Here is a 24,454-nt window from a genome sequence, read left to right on the forward strand (position 1 = left end):
GGATTACAGAATACAGAACACACGAGGCACCTGGGTGGCTCAGTTGGTAAGTGGCTGCCTTCAGCTCAGGTCATGATCCCAGGGTCCTGGGATGGAGCCCCATGGCAGGTTCTCTGCTCAGCAGGAAGCCTGCTTCTCCCTCTTCCTCTGCCACTCCCCCTGCTTATGCTCTCTCTCTCTCTCTCTTTTGCTTGCTCTCCCTCTATCTCAAATAAATAAATAAAATCTTAAAAAAAAAAATACAAAACACACCTCTCCGTTGACCAGCAAGTCTACTTCTAGAACTTTATCAGTGGACAAACGCAGAAAAGTTCACCGAGATTTACATGTAGTGGAAGGAAGGGAGATCGGGCTTGGGGGGAACACAATATAATGTCTACCATACTGGGTGGGTTAAATAAATTATGATGTTTCCCTCTGGAGGAATATTACAGAATTTTAAAATACGAGGTAGACGCAAATGTGTGGATTGAGGAAAAGAGCTCCACGACAGGTTATTGTGTGGATAAAACAAAGTACAGGAGAACACTGTGTACAGTATGACTCCGTTTGTGCTAGTAAGAGCAAACAAAAGGTTTAGGCTGACAGATGCATAAAAACGTTTCTGAAAATATACACAAGGCACTGAACTGTGGGGTGAGGGGCTATGGGGGGGCTACGGATGGGATGACTGAGGTCGGGGAAAAGAGCGTTAGTTTTCATTTTCTAGTTTTCTGTATGGTTTGAATATTTAACCACATGCACGTATCACTTTTTATTTGAAATTAACTTTTTGATTTAAAATTAACTTTTCCTTAAGAACCAGACACTGTCTGCGCCCCAGGGGCCCACTCACGGTCTCCAAGGAAAGATAATGAATCCAAGATCCACAACGGGTACAATTCCTCCCCGTCCTCTGCTTCCACCTCAGCAGGTCTCAGGCTAGTGCTGTCTCGGAAGGAACGTCTTCCTTTTGAGGACAGCATCTCGATGGCAGGAGCACCTTGGCCAAGTCACTTATTCAGAGCTCAGGGTCCCATCAGGCTGGCACCCAGCCCCCACATAGACAGGAAATACCACAATACCCTGCCACGTGGGAACGTGCTGTCAATGTCAGCCCTGACCATCGGCTATGAGTATCCAGAAGACAGGCTTCAAAGACAGGCTTTGAACACAAAGCCTGTCCCCCGAGTCCCTGCGGCCACCAGCTCTAGAAGGTCCAATCCTCGTTGGCACACAGTCCCAAAGGGCTCAGTGGCTTAGTTTCCCAGCCCCCAGCAGACTGAACACAGCAGAATAAAAAGAGGGAGAGAGACTTTCAGAGCCAGGCAAACTGACATTAGGAGAAGTGACAGGTGACAGGTGAGCAGCAAGGATAGAGACACAAAGACAATTTAATCAGACATAAAGTCTGAACCTCGGCAGTGTGGGGTGATCGGTGGAAGAGCAAGCTGCCGCTTACAGAACTCCAGGAGCTTTGCCGCCATATGGGGCAAGGCTCAGCAGGGTGGCCAGCCCACAGAGGTGCAGCTGGGTGCTGTCATTGGGGGAGAGTGAGCTTATGTCCCTCCGGGCGACTATGTGCATCTCTTATCTGAGAAACTGAGATGACAAGTATTTTGAAAGTTGGCTTGGGACCTATATAATCAGATGGAACAGATGGAGAAAAGCCCAACTGTCCATTTCAGTCCAGGATGAGTCCCTGGAGAACCCCTGTACAATGCAGGGTAACAGAAAAGACCGCCAGGAGATTAACTTACTGATGGGGAGACCCACCATGCCCATTCCTGGTTACGGTGTGCACCCACCCACGCTTGCCGGGGAATATTGAAAATGTACCTCGGCCTCCTAATGTTTCAGAATCATGGAGTCCCACGGCTGGACTAAAACTTGGAGGTGTCCCTGTCCTCCCCCACCACACACACGGCTGATTCAGCGCTAATAGCAACCTCATCGCATTTTCCCACCCAGGATTGCTAAGGTGGAACACACTTTCCAATACTAACTGTTCGGAAAGTCTGTCTTCCTGAGAGTTGGATTCTACATAAACTAAGATGACTGCAGGGCTCCTGGGTGGCTCAGTCATTTGAGCATCTGACTCTTGATTTCAGCTCAGGTCACGTTCTCCAGGTCCTGAGGTCGAGTCCCACGTCAGGCTCTGCGCTTGGCGAGGAATCTGCTTTAAGATTCTCCCTCTCCTCTGCCCCTCCCCCCCCCGTCACATGTTCTCTCTCTCTCTCTCTCTCTGAAACAAAAAAAAACAGAACAAAACAAAAAACCCCAGGATGATCGCTAAATGGAAAATGGAATGAACTAATGAAATACAAAGAAAGCAGAGTTTCTCTGAGGTGACCTTCAGGACGGGGCAGGGGGACATGCATCTCTGTAAAAGGGGGACAGTGTGGAATGGTGGCTATGGACAAGGGCACAGGTTGGCTCCACACTTGTTGGCTGCGTGGTCTTGAGAGTTGCTTAGCCTCTCTGTGCCTCAGTTTTCTCATCTGTACACAAAGATTGGATTAGAGTTGCTGAGTGCATTCAATTAACAAACATACGTCAAGCCCCTGGCACAGGGCCTGGCACAGAGTGGGCACACAGTTGCCACCATCAGTCTGGAGCTCCCCGAGGGGGTGACCAGACCTGCTCCCACCAAGCTGCCCATTGAGGGCACAGCGGCCCCCACTGCTGACATAGCCACGGGCACGCCAGCAGCCAGGAGCACCGGATCCCAAGCAATGCCACTCACCCGCTGTGTGACCTTGGGCAGATGCCCCCAAGCTCCCTTTCCAGGCATGTTGAAGGAAGGGGGAAGAGCACCCGAACAACTCCCCTCCAGTGGGGTGACTGTGCTCACCCAGTGAGCCCGATGCCTGGCCTCAAGTTCCCCTCTGCCCAGTCCCCAGGCCGCGGACCCACTGTGCCTTCAGCCGCCATTGTCTCTGTGCCCCGCCCCCGCCCGCTCCCACGCCCATGTTTCACAGAATGTGAAAGATGCCGGTGAGAAGGAAACCCTATTTCACACAAAGGTGGAAAGCCTCGGAACCATTCACCAGCCCACCCCTGCGTGTGCCCGCAGAGTCACCAAACACACACGGGACGGACAGACAGCAGAAGCTCGCTCAGCCAAGCTCTATCTGCCAGACACTCTTCCAAGTGCTTTGTGCAGAGGATCTCGTTTAATCAGGACAATCCTATGAGGCAGAGATGACGAAGATGATGACGACAGGAGCATCCAAACCCCGCTCTGCTAGTCACTGGTTGTTCTGTAACTTTGAGCAAGATACACCTCCGTTTCCTCGTCTATAAAATGGGGCTAATGATAGCACGGCCTCCCGAAATGGCTTGAAAGGACTGAAAGAGTCGGGACATGAAAGTGCTCCCCAATGTTCGCCATGCCTGTCCTTGCCTCCAGTATCGAGAGGAGGCAACAGAGGCTCAGAGAGGTGAAGTCACGTGCCCAGGGTTGCACAGGCGGGAACGGGGCCAGGTGGAGGCGGTGGGGGCAGGATTAGAACCCCTGCCAGCCCATGCTCTTAACCACCAAGTTCCTCATTGATGACATGGTGGGAGGGACCTACGGGGCCCTTCAACCTAAGGGCAAGAAATCAAGGTTGAAGGGTCGTGTGTCAAGGTTGAAGGGTCTTGTGTGAAGGTAGGCACCGCCAGCCTGAGACTGAGTCGGAAAGCCCTCCACATCCTCATGGCGCCTTCAGGCAGGTCCTCTCCCCTCTCTGAACATTTTCATCTGGGAACCTGAGTCCCAATCCCAGGCCAGTCACGTGGGAGACCAAACAATGCCAGAGATGTGAGGCATGCACACGACTAGGTTCTCAGCCCAACTTTCATACCTGCCTGACAGCCTGTTTCATCTAAAAAATAGCCAACAGGTGAATGCCTAAGCCAGGAAAGCCTCACACAGGCTTCTGATCTCTTGCAAAGGGACTGAGGACCGTCCAGTCCACTTCTGGTCCAGAGGGTAATGGGATGGTGGACGTCACAGGGATCCAGGCCTGGAACTGAGAAAGCCCAATCAGACAAGCCTCCCGACCCTCCAACGGTTTCCCCAAATCGAACAGCAAGGCCACGCATTAGAGGCAAGCTGGGCAGGTGTGCTGCTTGTCAGGGAGAGCCAAGCCCGCCCCGCAGAGGCCCCTCCCAGGGTGTGTGGCAAATTAATGTGCTGCAGAGAACATGTATTAAATTCCGCTGCTGGAGCTGCAAACCACCGGGGTGCTGGCCACCCCCTCCCTCCCTCCCCTCCCCTCTCAGAGAGGATGAATCAGGGGCGAGAACTTCTGAGAGGCCTGGGGTAGCTCAAGCTCTTACTTGCCAGCTATTGCCAGTTCTGGGATCAGCCTCTGCCCTGCCCTGCCTGCTCCATGGGCTATGGAGTCTCAAAGGAGCTCACGGAAGTGAGAGTGCTTCGTGTACCACGGGGACAGAGCACAACTGAGCAGGTGCATTATTTGAGGACAAATGCACGAGTAAGTGAGGCTTGGGTTCAGTTTGCTGGTTATTTGCCATCTCAGTGTCCACAGCTGGGGAAACTGAGGCTCGGAGAGCCTCAGTGTCCTGCCTGAGATCCCACACATAGCAAAGAGCAGACCTGAGATTCAATTCTGGTGCTGGACTGCAGGCTCCCTGAAGAAGGTACTGGAATTGGGCCTCTGTGGGTAGAGCTCCTACAGGGAGGTCAGGATTGGGGCTCAGGCTGAGTCGTGGCAGGGTGGGCAGTACCAGTGGGTCCCCTCACACCCATGGGCGAGCCTTGGGGACCTAGGTGTTTGAGACTGGGTCTGAGCATCCTCAGGAGAAGACAGAGAGTTTGGGGTGATGGTGATGTGGCAGGTTGCTGGGGGACAATATGAGACGGCCAGGGTCCCAGAGGTGGGAACTGTGAGCCAGACTGAGCAAAGGGTACACTTGTTCTGTGAACTGACTTCGCATCGGCTCTCCACCACTCGGCAGGAAACGGGGAGCACCAGGGCCCAGAGGATGGGAAGAGTCAACCGGTGAAGGGGGTTCCAGCTGTGTTCTGCTGGTCCTCTTGGGGGACCTTTGGGTCCTCTGGGATTCCCACTCCCTTAATCAATAAACCTTGTTTCTAACTGGTTTATATAAAGTCTTCCCATGAAGGTTTTATCTGAACAAAAGTCTTCTTGGCAAAAATCTTCAGACTGAACAATGGTGAGAAAATCATGGATCGCCTGTACTGCAGGTGAGTGAGGAGGGCTCTGGGCCAGGCCTTGCCCAGAAGGCCAGGCCCCGGGCCCCAGAACCACCATGGGCCCTGATCCAAAGTTCCTTTTCTCTCTTCATTTCCCACCTCTTCCCTCTCTCAGAACACCCCTCAAGCTCAAGAAACCAATTCTCCTTTTTTTCTTTTCTTCCAGTTAGTCTGAGCACACATGTTCCTAATGAAGTGAACAGAACGCTCTCCTTGGTGAACATGCCTGAAGACGCTGGCATCCTCATCCGCTCCACAGAGGAGGCTGAAGTCAGCAGTGACACCAGAGCCCGGGAGACGGCTGAACCCTCCTCGGGATGGCTGAACCCTCCTCGGGGGAGCAGGTGCAGGGAGTGGCCTGGGGCCAGGGAGGGCCAGGCACTGAGAGGAAAAGCCAGGCTTCTGCCCCCAGATACCTGGTGTTCCTGTGTTTCAAAATGGACTCTGTGTATGTGCATACACACGTGTGCATGAGACAGACACAGAGAGATTTCTATTTACTGACCTTTGTGGTCAGGGACAGGTAGGGGAGCGCACACAGGGACCAGACTTCCAGTGACTTCCTCTCTCTGTGCTACCAACAAATGATGGCACTTGGCTGAGCCTCACTTTCCAAATCTGCAAAGTGGAGTAGTGACCCGTGCCCTGCCTCTCTGGCTTCTTGGGCTTTGGAATGGAGGAAGGAGAGAAAGAGGGAAGGAGGAGGAGGAGGAGGAGGAGGAGGAAGGCAGAGCCTTGTAGGGGAGAAAAAAAGGAAACATTCACATGTGTAACCCAGTGCGTCATCAGTTCAAGTTTTAAAGTAAGACGGACCAATCCAATCTGTGCCACCTTGGCCTGGTCACCCAGGAGGTGGGGCCTGGCCTCTCCCCTGATCTCAGTCCCGGGCCCCAGGCCAAGCTCTTTCGGGCTCCAGCCATCCCCACCAAAATGAACCTCACCGGGCAGGACGACTCTGAGAATTAAAACACGCAATCAAACAGCTTCTTGACGGGAAATGCTTTGGAAATTTTCGGCTCCATTTACTTCTCAATCTAATTTTGTCCTCGGATGCACATTATGCGCGAGATGGGATCTCATGTGGTTTGCCCGGCGCTCCGCACACCAGCAGGAGGCAGCCGGCGTCTCGATCGCTGCTCTCGTCTCTCACCGCCCGTGAGCGGCATAATGAGGGCACCCAGCAGGCTCCGCAGCGGCCCTGGGCAAAAAGGCCCAGCCTGGACACCCAGGCACCCACAGCACCCACAGGCCCCGCTTCTCCCACCAACAACTCCGGGGGGACCAAGTTGCAGCCTCCCTGCCCCCACAGCCAACCACGGCCGCGGCTTAGACTCCCACCACCCCTTGCCCCACAGCTGTCTCCCTGCCTGGCCCCAGCCTCCTCCTCCAACACAACAGACCCTCTGTTCCCACTCCTAATGGCTCCTCATTGCCTCTGGATCAAGTCCAAACCCCTCACTACCCTCCGTTCCTACTGGAGGAGTGTGGTCTCCAGCCCCGACCCCCCAGTCCTGCCCTGAACAGCTTGCATTTTCCCCATCTCACCTCCACGCCTCGGCAAACCTTGTCGGCCCATCCTGGCAACGCCAGCAAACTCCACCAATGCCCCCTCCTATAGAAAAGCCTCCCAGATGCCCCACCTTGCTCTGCCCTCCCAAAGTTACACACTCTCTTCTCGGTGCTCTCGGAGCCGCCGTGCCCAGCTCCGCATCACAGAGACTGTCTGGGGGGCTGGCTCCAACACGGACCCTAAGCCGAAGCCTTCCCAGACAGGGACCAGGTCTGTTCACCGTTCCCCACGTGGCTGGCCCAAGGCTCAGCTCAGAGCTGAGGCCAAACAAGGGCTGACTGGTTCATTCATTCGTTCATTCGCTCAGAAAACATCTTCCAAGCCACTCTTCCAGGCCCAGCATGTCAGGTGCGAAGGACTTTCGTGCCCTGTTTCGTAAAAACAAGAACCTTTCTCTTCAAGCCTGACAGGTGATAATTTTGATCCTCTCCACTGAAGATAAGCCAGCAGCCAACGCTCAGAAGCTACCCAAGTTCTAGCAAAGCAAAATGCCTCCCAGCCACCCCTAGGTCAGGGCTGGCCTCGGGACTCTTGCTTCTCCCTTTTCCCTACTCCTTCCTCCAGGCCAGCCACTTGCCAAAGTTCACTCAAATCCATAAAAAACAGCCCAGCCCCACAGCCCCCAGGTCCAGCCGCCTCTCCCCACCCCGTCCCTGGGGCTCCCCTGGCATCCACTACAACCATGTCCCCCTTTCTGCCAGGGGTTTCTGGCCTATCTACAGATGTCCTTCGGTTTGAACTTAATGATACCTCAAATCCTGTGGGAAGGGGCTGACTATAGTTGAGAGAGGACTCCAAGAACAAGGCCCTCCTGATTGCCACCGCCAAGGGATGCTTTTCAGCTCTCATTATCTTGGATCTCTGCTCGCTCCCTGATTCTTCAAACATTTTTGGCAGCCTGATACCACTGAACACCTCTCTTTGGGGAATTTTCTACCTTAAGAGTTCAGTATCCCCAAGGCCGAATCCAGAAGCTGGATCTCCCAGCCTCCCTTGCAGCCAGGGCACGGGCACCTCACTGGCTCTACCAAGTAGACATATGGTGCGAACCCTCTCACACGGTGTGAGTTGTTAATCATGGTGTGAGCCCTCTCACATGGTGTGAGTTGTTAATCCAGAAGCTAGTGACATGAGGAAACTGGTACCCTTGCATTCCACCTGGTGAGGCACAGGTTCTAGTGGTGACACAGACGTCCAGCAATAGCAGCATAAGCCGAATGCTCTCTGTCCACAGGCCATGGGGTACCATCTCCCCAGGAGAGGCCCTGAAGCACAGGCTGGAAGTCTCCAAGCCTCTTGAGTGTCCTAATATTCTTTGGAAAATCCCTTTTCTGTGAAAATTCTGTTTGTCTCCACTAAGAGCTGTGACTGTTACAGCTTCCAAGGTGGAAGGTGACGGTGGCCTGCTTTGTCTTTCGTCCATCAGCACCTCCTGGGTTTCTCCCTGGCTCCTACTCTCCAGTCACCGGTGTTTCCCCCAGAGCTTCTTCCCAGATCTCTACTCCTCTCTACCCATCTTCACTGGGTGACTCATCTCCTCCAGGCACATGACTTCCAAATCCTCATCCCCGGCCCCGCCCCCTCCCCTACTGCCTGCTGGCAGTTCCCACCCGGCTGTCCCCGGGATACCCAAAGTCGGAGTACGTGAACCAGCTCCTCTTCCGGTTGTCTTTGTCTCAGCTGGTGGCTCCATTTTCCACCCAGTCCCCCGAACTCCAACCAGGGGAGACACCCTCGCTTCTGCATCTCACCTGTCCCCGATTCTGCCCCTCAAAATGTCTTCTCCATCCTCATCCTCTCTCTCCTGGATGTTTACAACCACCTTCAAGGAGTTGGGCTTTCTTGCTGAGTCTTGTCCTCTCTATGTCCACCCTCTGTCAAGGCCCCAGAGAGATTTCTTCAAAGATGCTACTCCCTCCTTAAGGCCCTTCAAGGCTCCCCACACATCTGACACGTGGAGCTTATGATCTCAGGTCATGGTAGCCTCCCTGGTCTGAGCCCTCCCGCAGGTCCAGCATGGGTCCCCCCGCTCCGGGAGCTGCTTGCACTGCCTGTGTGGTTTCTGTGTCGATCACACTCCCTCTGCCTCGCCTGCTTTTCCCTCTGCCCTCGCGCGGCCTAGCAAAGTCCTACTCACGCTTCACCTCCTACAGGAAGCCTTCCTTGGTCACCTCCAGGCACAACCTCAGGAAGGCCTGGTGCCCTCCTCTTGCTCCCGAGACACCTACCACACCCTTTCCTCGCAGTTTCACCTTTTAAATAACACTTCCTGAGCCACGTGTGATGGGGCAGTAACCGCCCAAGTATCTTTACACGCATCATCTCATGTCATTCTCACAACAACCCTATGAGGAAAGTGTTATTTCCATTTCCAGGTGAGGAAACTGAGGGTCAGAAAATTGAAGGGATCCGAGAATTCCCAAAACCAACCACTAGACAGGGTAAGCGTAGGGCTGGAACCCAGCGCTGTCCGACACGATGCTCGAAGTTCCTTATGGCGAGGTTCTTTTGGCTTCACCCAGGGAGCTGCCTTCTGCATCTCCCTAACGTAGCATAACCTTGGCCAAGTCACTTGCTTTATTGAACCCCAGCTGCTTCTTCTACAACAGGGAGAGAGCTTCATCCCTCTCCCTGCCACCCTCCCGAGGACGGCAGTATAATCTGAAGATAACAGACATGAAATCAATCGGTAAATATGTCTCACCCTTTGCAGTAATGAGGGAAGGTGTTCGTGTTCTTTCAGAATTTGGTTTCACCGCGCGATTTCCTTGCTCACCTTAGACTCAAAGGCCCTCCATCTCCTCCTTCCGTTAGGGTGGGGGAGGTCTCCCACTTTCCACTCTGACCCAGGTTCCCCCTGGGATATTTAAAGTCCTCATCCAGCTGTTCCCATCCCCCCTCCCAAAACACAATTGTGACAGTCAAGCAAAGAAAGGCGAGGGGAAAAATCCATAAAGGCTCTCGGCAGAGCAGCGGCCGGTGGAATTCTCCAGCTCCTGACCACCAGTTAGTGACGTCAGGATTTATAACTGTATTAAATGGTGTGACAGGCAGTCTTGATATATCAGTTCCCGCTTCTTCCCAAATCACAGACAATAAAAGCTTTGGCAGTGAAAGTCATTCATCATCATAAAGACCTGAGACATCCCAGTCATCAATTTCACTCACATCCTTAATACACTGGAGAGAGCGCAGGAGTCGAGCACCTCGGAAGGGGGAGTGGGGAGGTGGGGGGAAAAACACGAAGGAAGATTGAACAGGAATAATTACAAAGGTCAAAGAAGGGATTCCTCGGGGGGGGGGGCGTGCCATGGGTTAGGCCAGTCCCTGCCAAAGATGCGCTTAGCCCACGGAAAAGCTGAGCAGGTGCTGGGCGTGTCCCAGGCAGCCCAGACCAACGCAGACCAGGCTCGGTGAGCCTGCAGTGAGAGCCAGATGAACTGGGCAGCAGGACCAGAGGGGGATGGGGAGCGGTACCCTGGGCTCTGTGGCTCCAAGCTGGGTTCTATGGGAGTCTTTTACTCCATCAGCCTCATTAGGATGAAAGAGATTTAAAGATAATAATAAAACCACAGGTATTTTTTATGTTGTAATCTATCCCCTTTCTGGCACAGATGGCTATCTGTGCCCGCTACGGTCTTCTCTTGGGCAATAGCTTTGGAGCAACTACCCAGACTGACACTACTGGTTATCAAAGATGCTCTATTCCTGCCAGGCCAGCTGGGAAAGAGCCACGTCAGCCACGACCCCCACATGTGGCCCTGACCCACCCCTCAATCTTCTCTGTGGTCTGTTCTCCACGAGGCTCTGCCTGACACAGAGCTCCTCTGGTCAGATCTCCTGCTGGCCACTGATGCCGGGCTGGTGAGAAGCAGTGTGGCACAGAGGACCAGTGTGTAGCGGCTGGAATCTGACCACTTGCCTTTGAAGCCTGACCCCAGCACAGTAGGAGCTGTGTGACCTTAAGCAAATTTCTGTGCTCCTCTGTGCCTCAGCTTTTGCATCAGTTAAACGGGGACAATAAGACTAACTCTTTCATAGGGTAGACAGACAGATGAGACAAGTTAACATATATAAAAGGCTTAGAATGATTCCTGGTGCCTAGTGAGTGGGAGGCTAGTCTTAGCGCCCCTGCTGGTGACTGTGGCTTCTTGGATCCCATTCAGGAATGAGATGAGCTCCAGGAGAAGGCCCTTACCCTTGCCCCCACCCAAGAGCTGACTCCCCAGAGAGCTTGTGTGACCACCCCATCCATGAGGTGAGCATGTGACACCTTCCCAGACCTGGGCTAATAGACACTCACAGAATGAAGCAATGGGTCTAGAAAGGCAAACTCATCTCTGGACAGGCAAGTTGGACACACAACAGGTGCCTGTGAGGATCCATGCTGAAACCAGCCTTACCAAACATTCACAGAAGATCTAAGGTGAGAGTACAATTCTACAGTCCCTCAAAGAATGAAAATAAGAGAAATAAAAAGAAAATAAAAGATAAATATAAAACTATATAATAATATATATAAAAATACATATAACATCATAATAAAATGTAGCAGGCCAGTAGAAGTAAATGAACTTGTAAAGAAATAATAATTGTAGTCATACTTTGCATTCAAATGTGCCTTATGCTCATCAAAGTGATATGAATGTGTGAATCATAACCCATGGGGTTGATAATCTTGGTAATAACCTAGGAGGGTGGGGTTTGGGGCAATTAGTAACAACCAATCACAGTGGACAGCTCATTTGTTCATCCATCCATCCATCCAACACTTCCTGAGTACCTACTATGTTCAAGTTCCATGTTACCTATTATGGGGAAGGCAGATCTTTCAGAACCTCATAGTCTAAGGAGAAAGGCTGGTAACAAAGAATTATAAATCAAGGTACAATAGAATAACAGGTGGGTTGATCTCCAGGGCCCAGGTGAGGGGGACATTGCTGTGATTGTAGGGTAAGTAGGAGGGCTTCCTGGAGTAGGTGGCAGCAGGGGACTGCTCCCCAGAGACAATCCCTGAAGGCATTTGGGCAGAGACTGCTGGCAGGCCTGCTGGTTCCTCAGTTTCTCAGCAGGAGACATGAAAGCTTTTTACAGGCAAAGCCCTCCATCGGCTTGCATATTCCCTCTTGTGGGGAGACAGGACCTGAGCACTTGGCCATGGTCAAGGAGGCAGAGGCTCCATGAAGTCACAGGAAAGGGCACAGCTTACAGCTTATAGCCCATGTGCACTTCACCACAATCCCACATGAAGGAATAAGCCCAGACTATAACTCCCATTAGCAGATGTGAAAGCTGAGGCTCGGGCAGGTGAAGGGCATCCCCAAAGCCAGCAAGGAGTATGACAGAGCTGGGGTGAAGACTTGTGATCCTGACTCCAGTCGGCCCAGTGCTCTTCCTTTCGTGGCAGACTGCCGCCACCTCTGGGCAAATGACAAGCATTCTAAGCAGAGGAGGAACCAGCAGAAGCGAAAGGCTTGGAGTCACACCAGGTATGGCTGAGTTGGACGGTGGTAAAAAAACAGAAACGAAAACCAGGCCTGGATAAAGGGTTCTACTGGACAGCTTCACAGGTGAGGTAGACAGATGACAGATGACAGTGACCAGGCAGGCTGAGAAACAAGGACAGGAAAGGGAAATAGTCCCATTCTGGAAGGATGAAGGCTAAGTCTGGCATGGAGGGAGGGGCACCAGAATAGGAATCAAGGGATGTGGTTTCCAGGGTTGTCTTCCTTTCGGACACCCTGAGTTCTCAGTCCTCAAGGCTCCTATCTGCTCACCGAGGTAGTTATACTAGCTGATCCCTAAGAGCCCATCCGGCACCAAAAGTCCGGTCTCTTGACCCTGGGCAACCTGGGGAGGATACAATTGTCACGGTGGTGGGGCAGATAGAGACCGAGTGAGGAGCAGCAGCACTTGCGGACGTGGTGGGACAGGTCAGGTGGACACGGAGCAGAGGAGGAGCCTGACTCCCTCCCAGATGGTGAGTCAGGCCAGGTGTGGGGGCATGTGGAGTCCTCAAGGAGACTGCTCTCCTGAGCACTGGGGAGGTACAGCAGACCCTGTGACAACCCCTTCAAACATGCCTACAGCCTCATCTCCAGAACCGGTGAATTTGTCACCTTACAAAGCACAAGGGACTTGGCAGATGTGATCAGATCAGGAATTTTGAGATGCAAAGGTGACCATGGATTATCCAGGTGGGTCCAGTGTAATCACCAAGGGTCTCTACAGTGGGAGGGAGGAAGCTCAGAGCCACAGAAAATATGACAACAGGAGCCAGAAATCAAAGGGGAGAAGATGATGCTACCTTGCTGGTTTTGAAGGTGGGGTAAGGGGTCATGAGCCAAGGAATGCAGGCGACCTCTAGAAAAAGCAGGAAAGGGGCGCCTGGGTGGCTCAGTGGGTTAAAGCCTCTGTCTTTGGCTCAGGTCATGATCCCAGGGTCCTGGGATCCAGCCCCGCATCAGGCTCTCTGCTCAGCGGGGAGCCTACTTCCTCTTCTCTCTCTCTCTGCCTGCCTCTCTGCCTACTTGTGATCTCTGTCTGTCAAATAAATAAATAAAATCTTTAAAAAAAAAAGAAAGAAAAAGCAGGAAAAAGCAAATAAAAGGGTTCCTCCCCCATCCCCAGGCTTCTAGAATTTGGAACACAGTTCCTTGATTTCAGGATATCTGCCTCCCAGAATGGTTAAGATAATAAATGTGGGTCCTTGTAACCCCGGAAACTTCTGGCAATTTGTTACAGCAGCAGCTCAAAACTAATTCAGGAGGCCACTGGACCATCCAGATGAGGGAGCCATGCAGCCTTCTCCAGGCGGGACATGTCCTACCCCTAGTAAGCTTTTTCACCATTCTCTTGCTGTGGAGGGCCCCGAGGCTCTCTGGCTTGGGCTGCTTTCCTGAGTACCAAAATTTTATTTTATTTTATTTTTAATCAAAAATCTTAAAACAACAGTTATTTAGCACTTATGGTGTTCCAGGCAGTGTTTCTTGGTGTTTTCAAAAATATCAATTCATTTTACCACAGGACAAGTTTCTATCCCCATTTTATAGATGGAGAAACTGAGGCACACACTCTCGCATACAAACAATTGAGCAATTGAAGTCACCAATTCACAAGTGGCAGAGCTGGGATCTAAAGACGAGCAGTCTGACTCCAGAGTCCATATGAGACATGGTGCAGTTTGATCAACTTCCACAGACCTGAGGGGATGCTAGTCTAACTGTGATGTGGGTGAATGCGAGAGAGCTCTGCTTGGATACCCCTGAGGACAGGGAGCTTACTACTGACAGAAACCATATAGTACAGAAGTTAGGGGAAAACCAGCTTTGCTACTTACTGGTATGTGAACCCAAGCAGTTCCTTTAACTGTTAGCTGGGACAAAAATAGTACCTATGTTTCACAGAATAAGGGATGAAATGAAGCAAAGCTCATAACGAATGCTCAATAAACATTCACTATCATTGTGATTATCTCCTGAGGCGACCTATTCTAGTTTCGGAGGGCTCCAACTGTTAAAAAGTTCTTCTTCCCACTCAGCTGAAGCTTGCCTCCCTGTGCCTTTCCCTGATGTGCTCCTAGGAACCACACCTCTCCCCCCACAGCCCTGAGCACAGAGGACATGGAAGCCGGGCCCCAAGGCAGCTGTCTTAAGCCACCAGCACTGGGAGACAAGATACCCTGCCTGCTCTCCTTCCTGGAGCCTGTCCTTCTCTGTCTGCAGCCCCAGTATCAAATACTCAGCCCCGAAAATATGGACTCTCCAGCCTATAGTGCTTGAGAAAAGTTCATGATGGTTCCTCCAGAACATTAGAGAGGATGGAAGTTCTGTCCCTATTGACATGTTGGGTATCCAAAAAACATGAAGTAAAAACCCATTTGTAGGAAATAAACCATATGCATATCAGCTGATATACATGCATAGAAGAGCTGCTGGAAGAACACAGACCAAACTCTGATGGCATCAGCAGGATAGGTTAGGGATGGGGTGAGGAGACATGATCTCTGCAGCTCTACGCACTTCTGTGACCTTTGGCTTTATTGCCCCATGGACATGTATTATGTGGTGATTAAAAAGGAATTATGAGGGGTTCCTGGGTGGCTCAGTCAGTTGAGCATCTGACTCTTGGTTTTGGCTCAGGTCATGATCTCCAGGTCATGAAATCAAGCCCCTCTTTAGGCTCCGTGCTCAGCCCAGAATCTGCTTAAGATTCTCTCTGTCTCCCACAGTCCTCCTCCTGCTCATGTACACTTTCTTTCTCTCTCAGATAAATAAATATATCTTTAAAAAAAAAAAGGAATTATGAAAAGGGGATTGCAAGATACCAAACAAAGCTTCAGAACAGAATCTTGGAGCACCGGGCTCTCCCAGAACAGGCTAGACATGGCCTCTTCCACACCATGTTCCCCTAAACCCACAATCAAACCAAGGCCACTTCTCTCCTCGGTGCCCTCACATACTGTGGCTTCTCCCATGGTATCTCTCTTTTTCTTGTTTGTTTTGTTTTGCTTTGTACGTGTGCCTCCCCCATCAGACTATGAGCATGTTGAGGGCAGGGACCCTACAACCCTCAAGGCTCGGGCAAGGCTATGGTCCGACGGGACGGAGATGCTGAGTTTTGATGAGCAGATGAGAGAGTGGGAGACAGAGCGATGGCGGGATGAATGGCCACTCTGCAGATTGTCGGACACTACAGTTCGGTATGTTTTCTCCTCCAGATAATGGCAAGGCAGTAGTGATCTCTGACCAGGAGAACAAGCTAATGAAATCGCTATTTTAGGAAGATGGATCACAGCAGGGTGGGCTGGGAAGCTGGAGGCCCAGAGATCTGCTCGAAGGCTATTTGGAAAGGTCGGCTTCCAAGCTGCTCGCAAGTGTAAAAATCTATGAGTGTATTACCGGGATGGCCAACAGCTTTGTTTATTTTTATCCTACGAGATACAAGGTCAGAAACAACTACAGCACTTTCTGCTGAAATTATTTTTTTTAATTGACACTGCACTTTCCACAAAGATTAATTCATTTATTCAACAAATAGTTCTTAGGGATACCGTGCTAACCTGAAAGCAAATCAGATTTTCCTTAGATGTGCATTTTAATTATGGAAATACTTGAATTTCATTTTGGCTTCAAAATGATCAGAACTTCAGCTTTTCTGAACCTCTGAATATCGTTCCAAACACTAAAATTCCAAAATTCCAAGTGTTTATAGAATCTGTAATGGTAAGTCTATTTCACAATCCCAAACCAAATACTTTAAACCCCAATTGGATTCACCTTGAATCTTTCTGGAAAGCAAATAGCCCTGTACCTCTGGGGAAAGTTCCAGGCTCACATGCTGAGTTTTTTTTCTGGTTGTGGTTTCCTGAAGCACAACATCTAGTTTGGAGAGAGAGTGACATCACTACACTGGGATGAAACACCGTGTTGCTGCCTGTTCTTGAGAACTTTACACTCAATACTCCAGAGGATTGGTTACATATCAGGATGAGTTACCTGCTGAGCTAACATCTGGGGAAAGCCATTCCAGGCAGGCAAAATGGCCTGAGCAAAGGCCTGGAGTTGGACATAGGCAAGGCCAGTTGGACAGCCTGTGGCCAGCCCTTCCTGGCTTGACAGAGCAATTTTCTGTAGGGGCAGAAGTAGCAACCAGAAGAGACGAGGAAGGATCAGGACTGTAGCAAAGCCAAGAACTTGTAAGGCCACAGGGGGCAGCCAGCCTGGTAAATTACTGAGCTGCCCAGGAGTCCACGGCAAATGGGAGAACCCAGCCCACCCTCCTCCCCCCACCCCTGCCACACACACACAGGGACCGCCACTTCTCAGCTCTACTGGGAGTGGCTGCATGGTGATATGGACCCAAGATGGACATTTTTTTCAATTTTCCAAGACGAGAGAGATGTTTTAATCTTTATGTTAAATCTCCTGACTTTAAAGCACCTTTAAATTTAATTTTTTGATAATCATATATTGACAACATTTGAAAACTTAAACATGTAAATGGTATTCGGGAAAAAGTCCTCTTCCCATACCCAGTTCACGGCTTCTGCCTAAACATGGTTATTAAGTTCCCAAGTATCCTTCTAGGGTTTCTTTATGCATGTGTGTGCAAACACAATATGCATTCCCATTGTCCTTCTGTTCTTTACACAAAAGGTAGCATTCGGTATACACTAGTCTCGCTTTTTTCATGAATAATGTATCTCGAATCTCCTTTCCTACCAGGACATAGAGAGTGTCCTCATTCCTTCCTACAGCAGCACAACCGTGAATTGGATGGCTAAGCTACTCTTGACTTCAACAGTTCCCCACTGATGGACACTTGGGCTGTTCTCCTCTGATCTTTACAATGCCAGTCAAAGCTTTTTTTTTTTCTCTTAAGTTTGAAGAACACAACACAGGGCACCTGGGTGGCTCAGTGGGTTAAAGCCTCTGTCTTCAGCTCAGGTCATGGTCTCAGGGTCCTGGGATCGAGTCCCACATCAGGCTCTCTGCTCAGCAGGGAGCCTGCTTCCCCTCCTCTCTCTCTGCCTACTTGTGATCTCTCTCTGTGTGTCAAATAAATAAATAAATAAAATCTTTTTTAAAAAATAAATAAAATAAAATAATAAAATAAAAAACACAATGCAGACCAAACAAGCTTTGGGCTGCACCCTGGGTACACAGAATGCCAGCCGAGGGAGGTGTTGGGCCATGGCTGGGCCTATCGAGTTCACAGCATGGATACCTATCTGGACTTTGCAGATACTTCACATTGAGGTTGCTAGTGGGAAAGGAAATCAGAATCACTTCATTGGAGTATGGCTTCAGGTAAGTACTGCCTAAAGATTCTTTGCCTTTGAGGTGGTGAAATCCCCATCACCAGAGGTAACCAAGCCCTGATGTAGAAAAATTCTCAGGTGAGTGAAGAGAGGGGTCATCCAACCTCTGAAGTTAATTCCCACTGTTTTTTCAGAGCCCCCCCAAAGCCTGACTATGGGCTGGGCCCCACTAGCAACAGAGAGAGAACTAAGAAATAGTCCCACCCTTTCCACATCTCACTTGCTCACTCATTTCACAGTTAAAAGGCATCTACCAAGGCTGGATCTTGTCAGGAATTCCCTTCCCCGAAATCTACCCAAAGCTTTTCATCACTGGGATCTCAGATCAAATGCCACATTTTTAGAGCAGCTCAGCTTTGTCCCCACACTCACTCACCATCACCCTTCAACCAGCTGGTTCCTCCAAAACGCGAGCCTTGATGAAATTAAGTTGCACATTTTTTTCTCCGGTTGCTGTGAATTGTCCGGCTCTTCCCAGCAGATAAGCCCAGTGAGGACAGGGTCGGGCCACCAGGACCACCATCTTGCCCCAGCTGGGTACACGGTGAGAGTCCAGTAAACAGTAACTATCCGTGCTATGCTCCTTTCCAGTGAACACAACTTTGACACCCCAGTATCTTCCATGGGAATCCTAGGCAAGCCCCAGGGCTGAGCCCTTGTCACGTGATGCTGTATTGTAGCTTTAATTGTATTTTTTTGGCGGCATCTTTGGCAGACAGGACACACAAGGAATTTCTCATCTTTTAGTTTTTGCTATTCATTATGATTTCACCCTGAGCTTATTTTGCTGGTTCTGATTGATCCTCAAAGGCCCATGACAAACAGATCCGAGGAGGTGCTCCCCGTGGAAAGATGAACCAACAGTCAGCCATTCAGAGTGGCTTGGCACTGGCCAGAACTTCTGGTACAAGAGCCCAGAAACACGCTAATCACTACCATCTGTTGAGTGTTTACACGCGCCAACCACTGTGCTAAGACTCTGCAGGGACCATGCCTGTTATCCTCACAGGAAGCCTACGCACGAGCTCTGTCTGAGCTTCGTTTTATGGATGGGAACTTAGGCATGGAGGTTAGTAACCTGTCCAAGGTCAGTCAGCTAGAATATGGGGACACTGGGCTCCAAGCTAAGAAGTCTGGCTTTCCTGCTGACATTCTCAATTACATGCTAGAAGAAACACCCTCCAGAAATTTAAATTGGGGTTTGTTTTTTGTGTTTTTTTTGGTCCATCCCACCACATAACGGCAACAGGCCACAAAGGTCAGAGCTCTCAGTGAGCCCTAGTTCCAGCTCCAACTCACTGGATGTGACCTTGAGCAGGTCACCTCCCCTCTCTGGACCTGGGTCTTCCCGGCTGTCAGGTGAGCAGTTGGACTGCATGACCTTCCCACCCTGCCCATCTGTGGTTGGGATGTTTTCCTAAGGGAGGCTGAAAAGTTCAACACAGGCTCCTGGGCCCTCCAGATTGCCTTCTCCCCCAACTACCCACACACCCTCAGATGTCCCTGTGGAGGCTCTCAAACTCTCTTCCCCCACCGTCCCATTATATCCTTGCAACAGCCAAAGGAGACAGGCAGGGCAGGAATCGCCATCCCCATTTCATAGACAGGTAAACTGAGGCTCAGAGGACAATCTATCTGCTGAAGGATAGGACAATGAAGTGGGAAGGTCCAGGCTTCCGCCCATTCCTCTGACTCCCAGTCTAGTGCTCTTTCATTCAGTCTTCAGCTATTGCTCAGATGAAAAAGGCAGGGGCGGGGAGGGCTTCCTTGGGCTGCCAAGTCTGGGATATGGAGGCTCCAAACATTGAACCTAGGGGTAGAGCAAATCAGAGCTGGTGGTCTTAGGGATTCAGCATCCTTCTGTCTTCCGCATCTGCAGCCCACTAGTGGTCTCTTTTGCTTAGAGGAGACAGTGCCCGGGGGAGCCTCATACCCCAGGGTCCTCCACCACCCAAATTTACTTGAGAAGAAGCCTCCCTCGGTCTCCTCCCTCCATCCTAACTGCTGATGCAAAAAGATGGTCCTCAGGGGAAGAAGGCCGGCAAGTACACAGGCTGCCCCCATTCCTTTGTTCTTCTAGGCAAAGGTCAGCTGGGCACCGCTGAGGGCAAGCCTGCTGGGTCCTTCACCAGTAGGGAGATGAGCAGAAGTGGGGAGCCTGGCATCCCACCTGCTGTCCTCCCTGGCAGGTAGGCACAGTGGCTGTCCCATCGGCAGGCCTGTGGCCCAAGGACACATCTGCAGATAATTAGTCCCAATCAGGACGATCCCAAACTGCTGATGATGCAGAAACGAGCTGGCCATGTTACTGGTTTGCAAATGGTGAGCAGTTTCTGAACCGTGGCCCTGGCTGGTAGAGCAGGAGTTTAACTTAATATTTAATGTGGCATATAAACGATGGAGAGAAACTGACTCATTCTCTAATGAGATCTTCCCTGCATAGCACGGAGTGTAAGGGCCGAGATGGAGCAGGACGCAGGCCACCTCAACCCCAGGCGCATCGACTCCAGGTAGAGCGTTGGGCTGGCTTAGGGTCCCGTTGGGCACCAACTACACTGCGGGCTCTGTGGGGAGTGGAGAAGGTAAGGCGTGGGGCTGGAAGCTTCAAGGTCTCCCCAAAGAGTTCAGAACTGTATCAACACATCCACGAACACAAGTGGAATTCAATCACTACCCCGTGGTCACACGGAGGCCCATCCTAACAGCTCTAGGGGGCATTCCTTCAAGGCATTCTTAACACTTCTCAGGGGGGTCACAAACTGCCCCCTAGAGAGTGTTTGGAAAATTTATGGGGGGCTTTTGACGACTGAGAGGCATTGCTGCCCACCGTGAGGTTTCCTTTCATCTTGCACAACTATCATGTCCTGCCCAACAGGACAGGTGAAAATTCTGTTTATAATTATTTGAATCTAGCTCTGAACTTCATTTACATATAAATGTGAACTTGCAATTTCCAAGGTCTTAATATACACTGCATTTTCTAGGAATGCAATGACTGTGTAAACCGAGCAAAGCTCATACTTTATTTTACTTGGAACTTTGCCGGCAGTTCCTCACCTATCCATAAAGTCAAGCTCGCCGTAGAAGTAGGTACGAGTCTCTAAGCCTGCTCAGGGCTGTGGCTGATTCACGGTGATCCTGTGCACGGGCAGGCTCCGAATTACTTCATCATGTCTTGCTGTCTAATCGGGCAGAGTACTTACGTATCAAAGTACCTAGTATCTTTTTAAAGATTTTATTTGTCTATTTGAGAGAGAGAGAGAGAGCAGCAACTGGGGGACAGAGGGAAAGGCAGAAGCAGACACCCTGCTGAGCAGGGAGCCCAATGCGGGGGGCTCGATCCTAAGACCCTGGGATCAAACACGAGCCAAAGGCAGACGCTTAACCGACTGAGCCACCCAGGCGCCCACAAAGTACATAGTATTAATTATAAACAAGTTATAAATAATTTCACTTTCATTCTTCCTGTACCTCATAATTAAGAGATTATTTTTATTTTATTTAAAATCAGATGTGAAGATAGTCTTTATGAACTCAAGTTCAGGAGAGTGAAGGGGCATTGTTAATGTCTGCTGTCCCAAGGGGATGCTGGCTGGGATGGGGCAGAGAACCTCAACATCACAGCACCCCATAAAACACAGGAAGGACCAGGCCATCTTCCCTTGAGTCCTCATTATACAAGCCTCCCACCTGCCTGGGTGTGCCCGTGCCTCTGTGTGTGTGTCCTTTATATTTTTTCACACCAATGGGATCATACGGCACACAGTGTTTTACAAATGGCTTATGCACTTAAAAATATATCTCAGACATTTATCCATTTCAGCATAGACAGCTCTACCTAATTCTTTTTAATTGGTTTGATTGGTTGCATAGTATTTTGTGCTAGGAGGAGCCATCATTCATTTGACCAGCCCCTGTTGACAGACACTGCATTGTTTCCATTTGTTTGCCATTATAAATAATTCTATAATTATTATACAGAGATAGGTATCACTGTGCATCTACGTGAATATATCTGTGATCCACATATGAAAGTTTTGGGTTAGAGGGCAGGTGCGTGCATTTAAACTTTTGATGGATATTGCCAAATTTCCCTCCAAAACAGGTTACACTGATTTGTAAAGAGGGTATGAAAATACTTGTTTCTCATACCTTCTCCAACACTGGCCCTCAAGAAACACTTCAGTCTTTGATAAGCTAGTGGGTTTTTTAAAGCGTCTCATGATTGTTTTAATTTGCAGTATATTTTTTTAAAGATTTTATTTATTTATTTGACAGAGAGATAGAGAGCACAGGTAAGCAGAGCAGTAGGCAGAGGGAGAGAGAGAAGCAGGCTCTCTGAGAAGCAGAGAGCCCGACATGAGGCTCGATCCCAGGACCCTAGAATCATGACCCGAGTCGAAGGCAGATGCTTAACCAACTGAGCCACCCAGGCGCCCCTAATTTGCAGTTTTAAAATCATGAGTCAGGTGAGTATCTTTTATGCACTGTTGGACATCTGCATTTTTCTCAGTGAATGACCTACCCATAGTCTTGACCTGTTTTTTTCCTACTGATTTTTTTTCCTTGTTCATTTCTTTTTTTTTTTTTTTAAGATTTTGTTTATTTAGAGAGAGACAGTGAGAGAGAGCATGAGAGGGGAGAAGGTCAAAGGGAGAAGCAGACTCCCCATGGAGCTGGAAGCCCGCCCGATGTGGGACTCAAGTCTGGGACTCCAGGATCCTGACCTGAGCTGACCAAGGGCAGTCGCTTAACCAACTGCGCCACCCAGGTGCCCTTTCCTTATTCATTTCTAAAAGTTCTTTATATATTAAGAAATTACCTTTTTTGTCTTCCATGTTCCATACTTACCCCCCCATTTTATTCTTTGTCTTTTGAATGTTTTTACATCACATACAAAAGACTTATTTTTTTTTTAAAGATTTTATTTATTTATTTGTCAGAGAGAGAGCGAGCAAGAGCGAGCACAGGCAGAGAGAGTGGCAGGCAGAGTCAGAGGGAGAAGCAAGGAGCCCGATGTGGGACTCGATCCCATGACGCTGGGATGGATGACCTAAGCTGAAGGCAGCTGCTTAACCAACTGAGCCACCCAGGCATCCCACATACAAAAGACTTATATATTTAACTGTCATTTATATTATTTTTTCTTTGTCTTTTATAATTTGGAACAGATTTTTAAAGGCCTTCCCCACTCTAAGATTATAAAATGTAGCCCTCGTTTTTTTAAGTTTACTATTGGTTCCGTTTTTTACACTGAAAGGTTAGTTCAACTTGGAATTTATTTTGATATAAAAAGTGAGGTGTGGGGACGCCTGGGTGGCTCAGTTGGTTAAGCAGCTGCCTTTGGCTCAGGTCATGATCCCAGCATCCTGCGATCGAGTCCCACATCGGGCTCCTTGCTCAGCAGGGAGCCTGCTTCTCCCTCCGCCTCTGCCTGCCATTCTGTCTGCCTGTGCTTGCTCTCTCCCCCTCTCTCTGTCTGATAAATAAAATCTTAAAAAAAAAAAAAAAAGTGAGGGGTGTATCCAACAAGCCCAGCTGTCTCAACACCACTAACTGAATGGTTTATCTTTACCAATTTGAAATACTACGTTATCAACACCCACATATATTTGGATCTATTTAAGGACTCTCTATGCTGTTATATTTGTCTGTTTACTTTAGTTTCGATTACAAATAGTTTTAGGGGCACCTGGCTGGCTCAGTCAAGAGAGCAAATGACCCTTGATCTTTGGGTTGTGAGTTTGAGCCCCGCATTGGGTATAGAGATTAAATAAATAAACTCTAAAAAAGCCCTAAAAATAGTTTTAGTTGCTGCTGATTTATCATAATGGTTTTTGTTTCTTTTTTTTGCCCTTAATCCCCTTTTATTTTTATTTTTTTATTAACATATCATGTATTATTAGCCCCAGGGGTACAGGTCTGTGAATCATCAGGCTTACACACTTCACAGCACTCACCATAGCACATAGTCTCCCCAATGTCCATAACCCAGCCACCTTCTCCACACCTCCATCATAATGTTTTTAAATAGGCTATGACTTTTGCTCATTTCTCTATTTCAGAGTTTTTTAGCTATCCTTGAGTGTTTATTCTTCCAGTATTTTTGTATCATTTGGACATGTTAAAAAAAAATTCTGCTGCTAGTTTGATTGGGATTGCTTTGAATGAGTAGATTACTTAGGGGAAACTGACATCTTTATGATATTGAGTTTTCCCGCTCAAGAACAAGTTATATCTCTCCATTTATTCTTTTATGTCCTTAGTGGAGTTGAAAGCGAGGTTTATTCCTCAGCCTCTGGGGTTTTTTTGGTGCTATTGTTAAAGGACTCTTTTCTTCTATTAGATTTCTAGCTAGCTATTGTTTGTTTACTCACGAGAAAGCTAATGATTGTATTTGTAATTAGAATACTTCCAATATTTCAAAATCAAGCATATGGTTATGCAAAATCAAGACATGGGTGAACTTTTAAAAAACAGATTGGATTTTTTAAACAAGATACTTTAATTTATTCTTAGAGAGAGTGCTCACCAGAGCAGAGGGAGAGGGAGAGAGAATCTCCAGCAGCCTCCCTGCTATGTGTGGAGCATAGCGCAGGGCTCTCACAACCCTGAGAGCATGAGCTGAGCTGAAACCACGAGTCAGACACTCCACTAACTGAGCCACCCAGTCCCCCCTGGATTTAAAACATTTGTAATAAGGGTGCCTGTGTAGCTAAGTGGGTTAAGTGACTGCCTTCAGCTCAGGTCATGATCCTGGAGTCCCAGGATCAAGTCCCCCATCAGGCTCTCTGCTCAGTAGGGAGTCTGCTTCTCCCTCTGACCTCCCCTTTCATGTTCTTTCTTTCTCTCACAC

General features: G+C 49.4%; 1 protein-coding gene across 10 annotated transcripts in view; it reads right to left on the reverse strand.

Moving 5' to 3' along the window:
• PAX5 (paired box 5) overlaps positions 1-24,454 on the reverse strand; it is a 195,206-nt gene that overhangs the window by 58,112 nt on the left and 112,640 nt on the right. The window contains exon 9 of one of the 10 annotated variants that reach the window (XM_045081585.1): positions 17,427-19,408. The exons of the other annotated variants lie outside the window; for them this stretch is intronic. Coding sequence (XP_044937520.1) covers positions 19,332-19,408 — 77 coding nt within the window. The 3' untranslated portion in view covers positions 17,427-19,331. Of the gene's footprint in view, positions 1-17,426; positions 19,409-24,454 lie in introns of those variants that run through there. 10 annotated transcript variants of the gene reach the window in all.

Source organism: Mustela putorius, unplaced genomic scaffold, assembly GCF_011764305.1.
Source record: "Mustela putorius furo isolate JIRA1106 unplaced genomic scaffold, ASM1176430v1.1 tig00000580_pilon_pilon_pilon, whole genome shotgun sequence".
Taxonomy (NCBI): domain Eukaryota; kingdom Metazoa; phylum Chordata; class Mammalia; order Carnivora; family Mustelidae; genus Mustela; species Mustela putorius.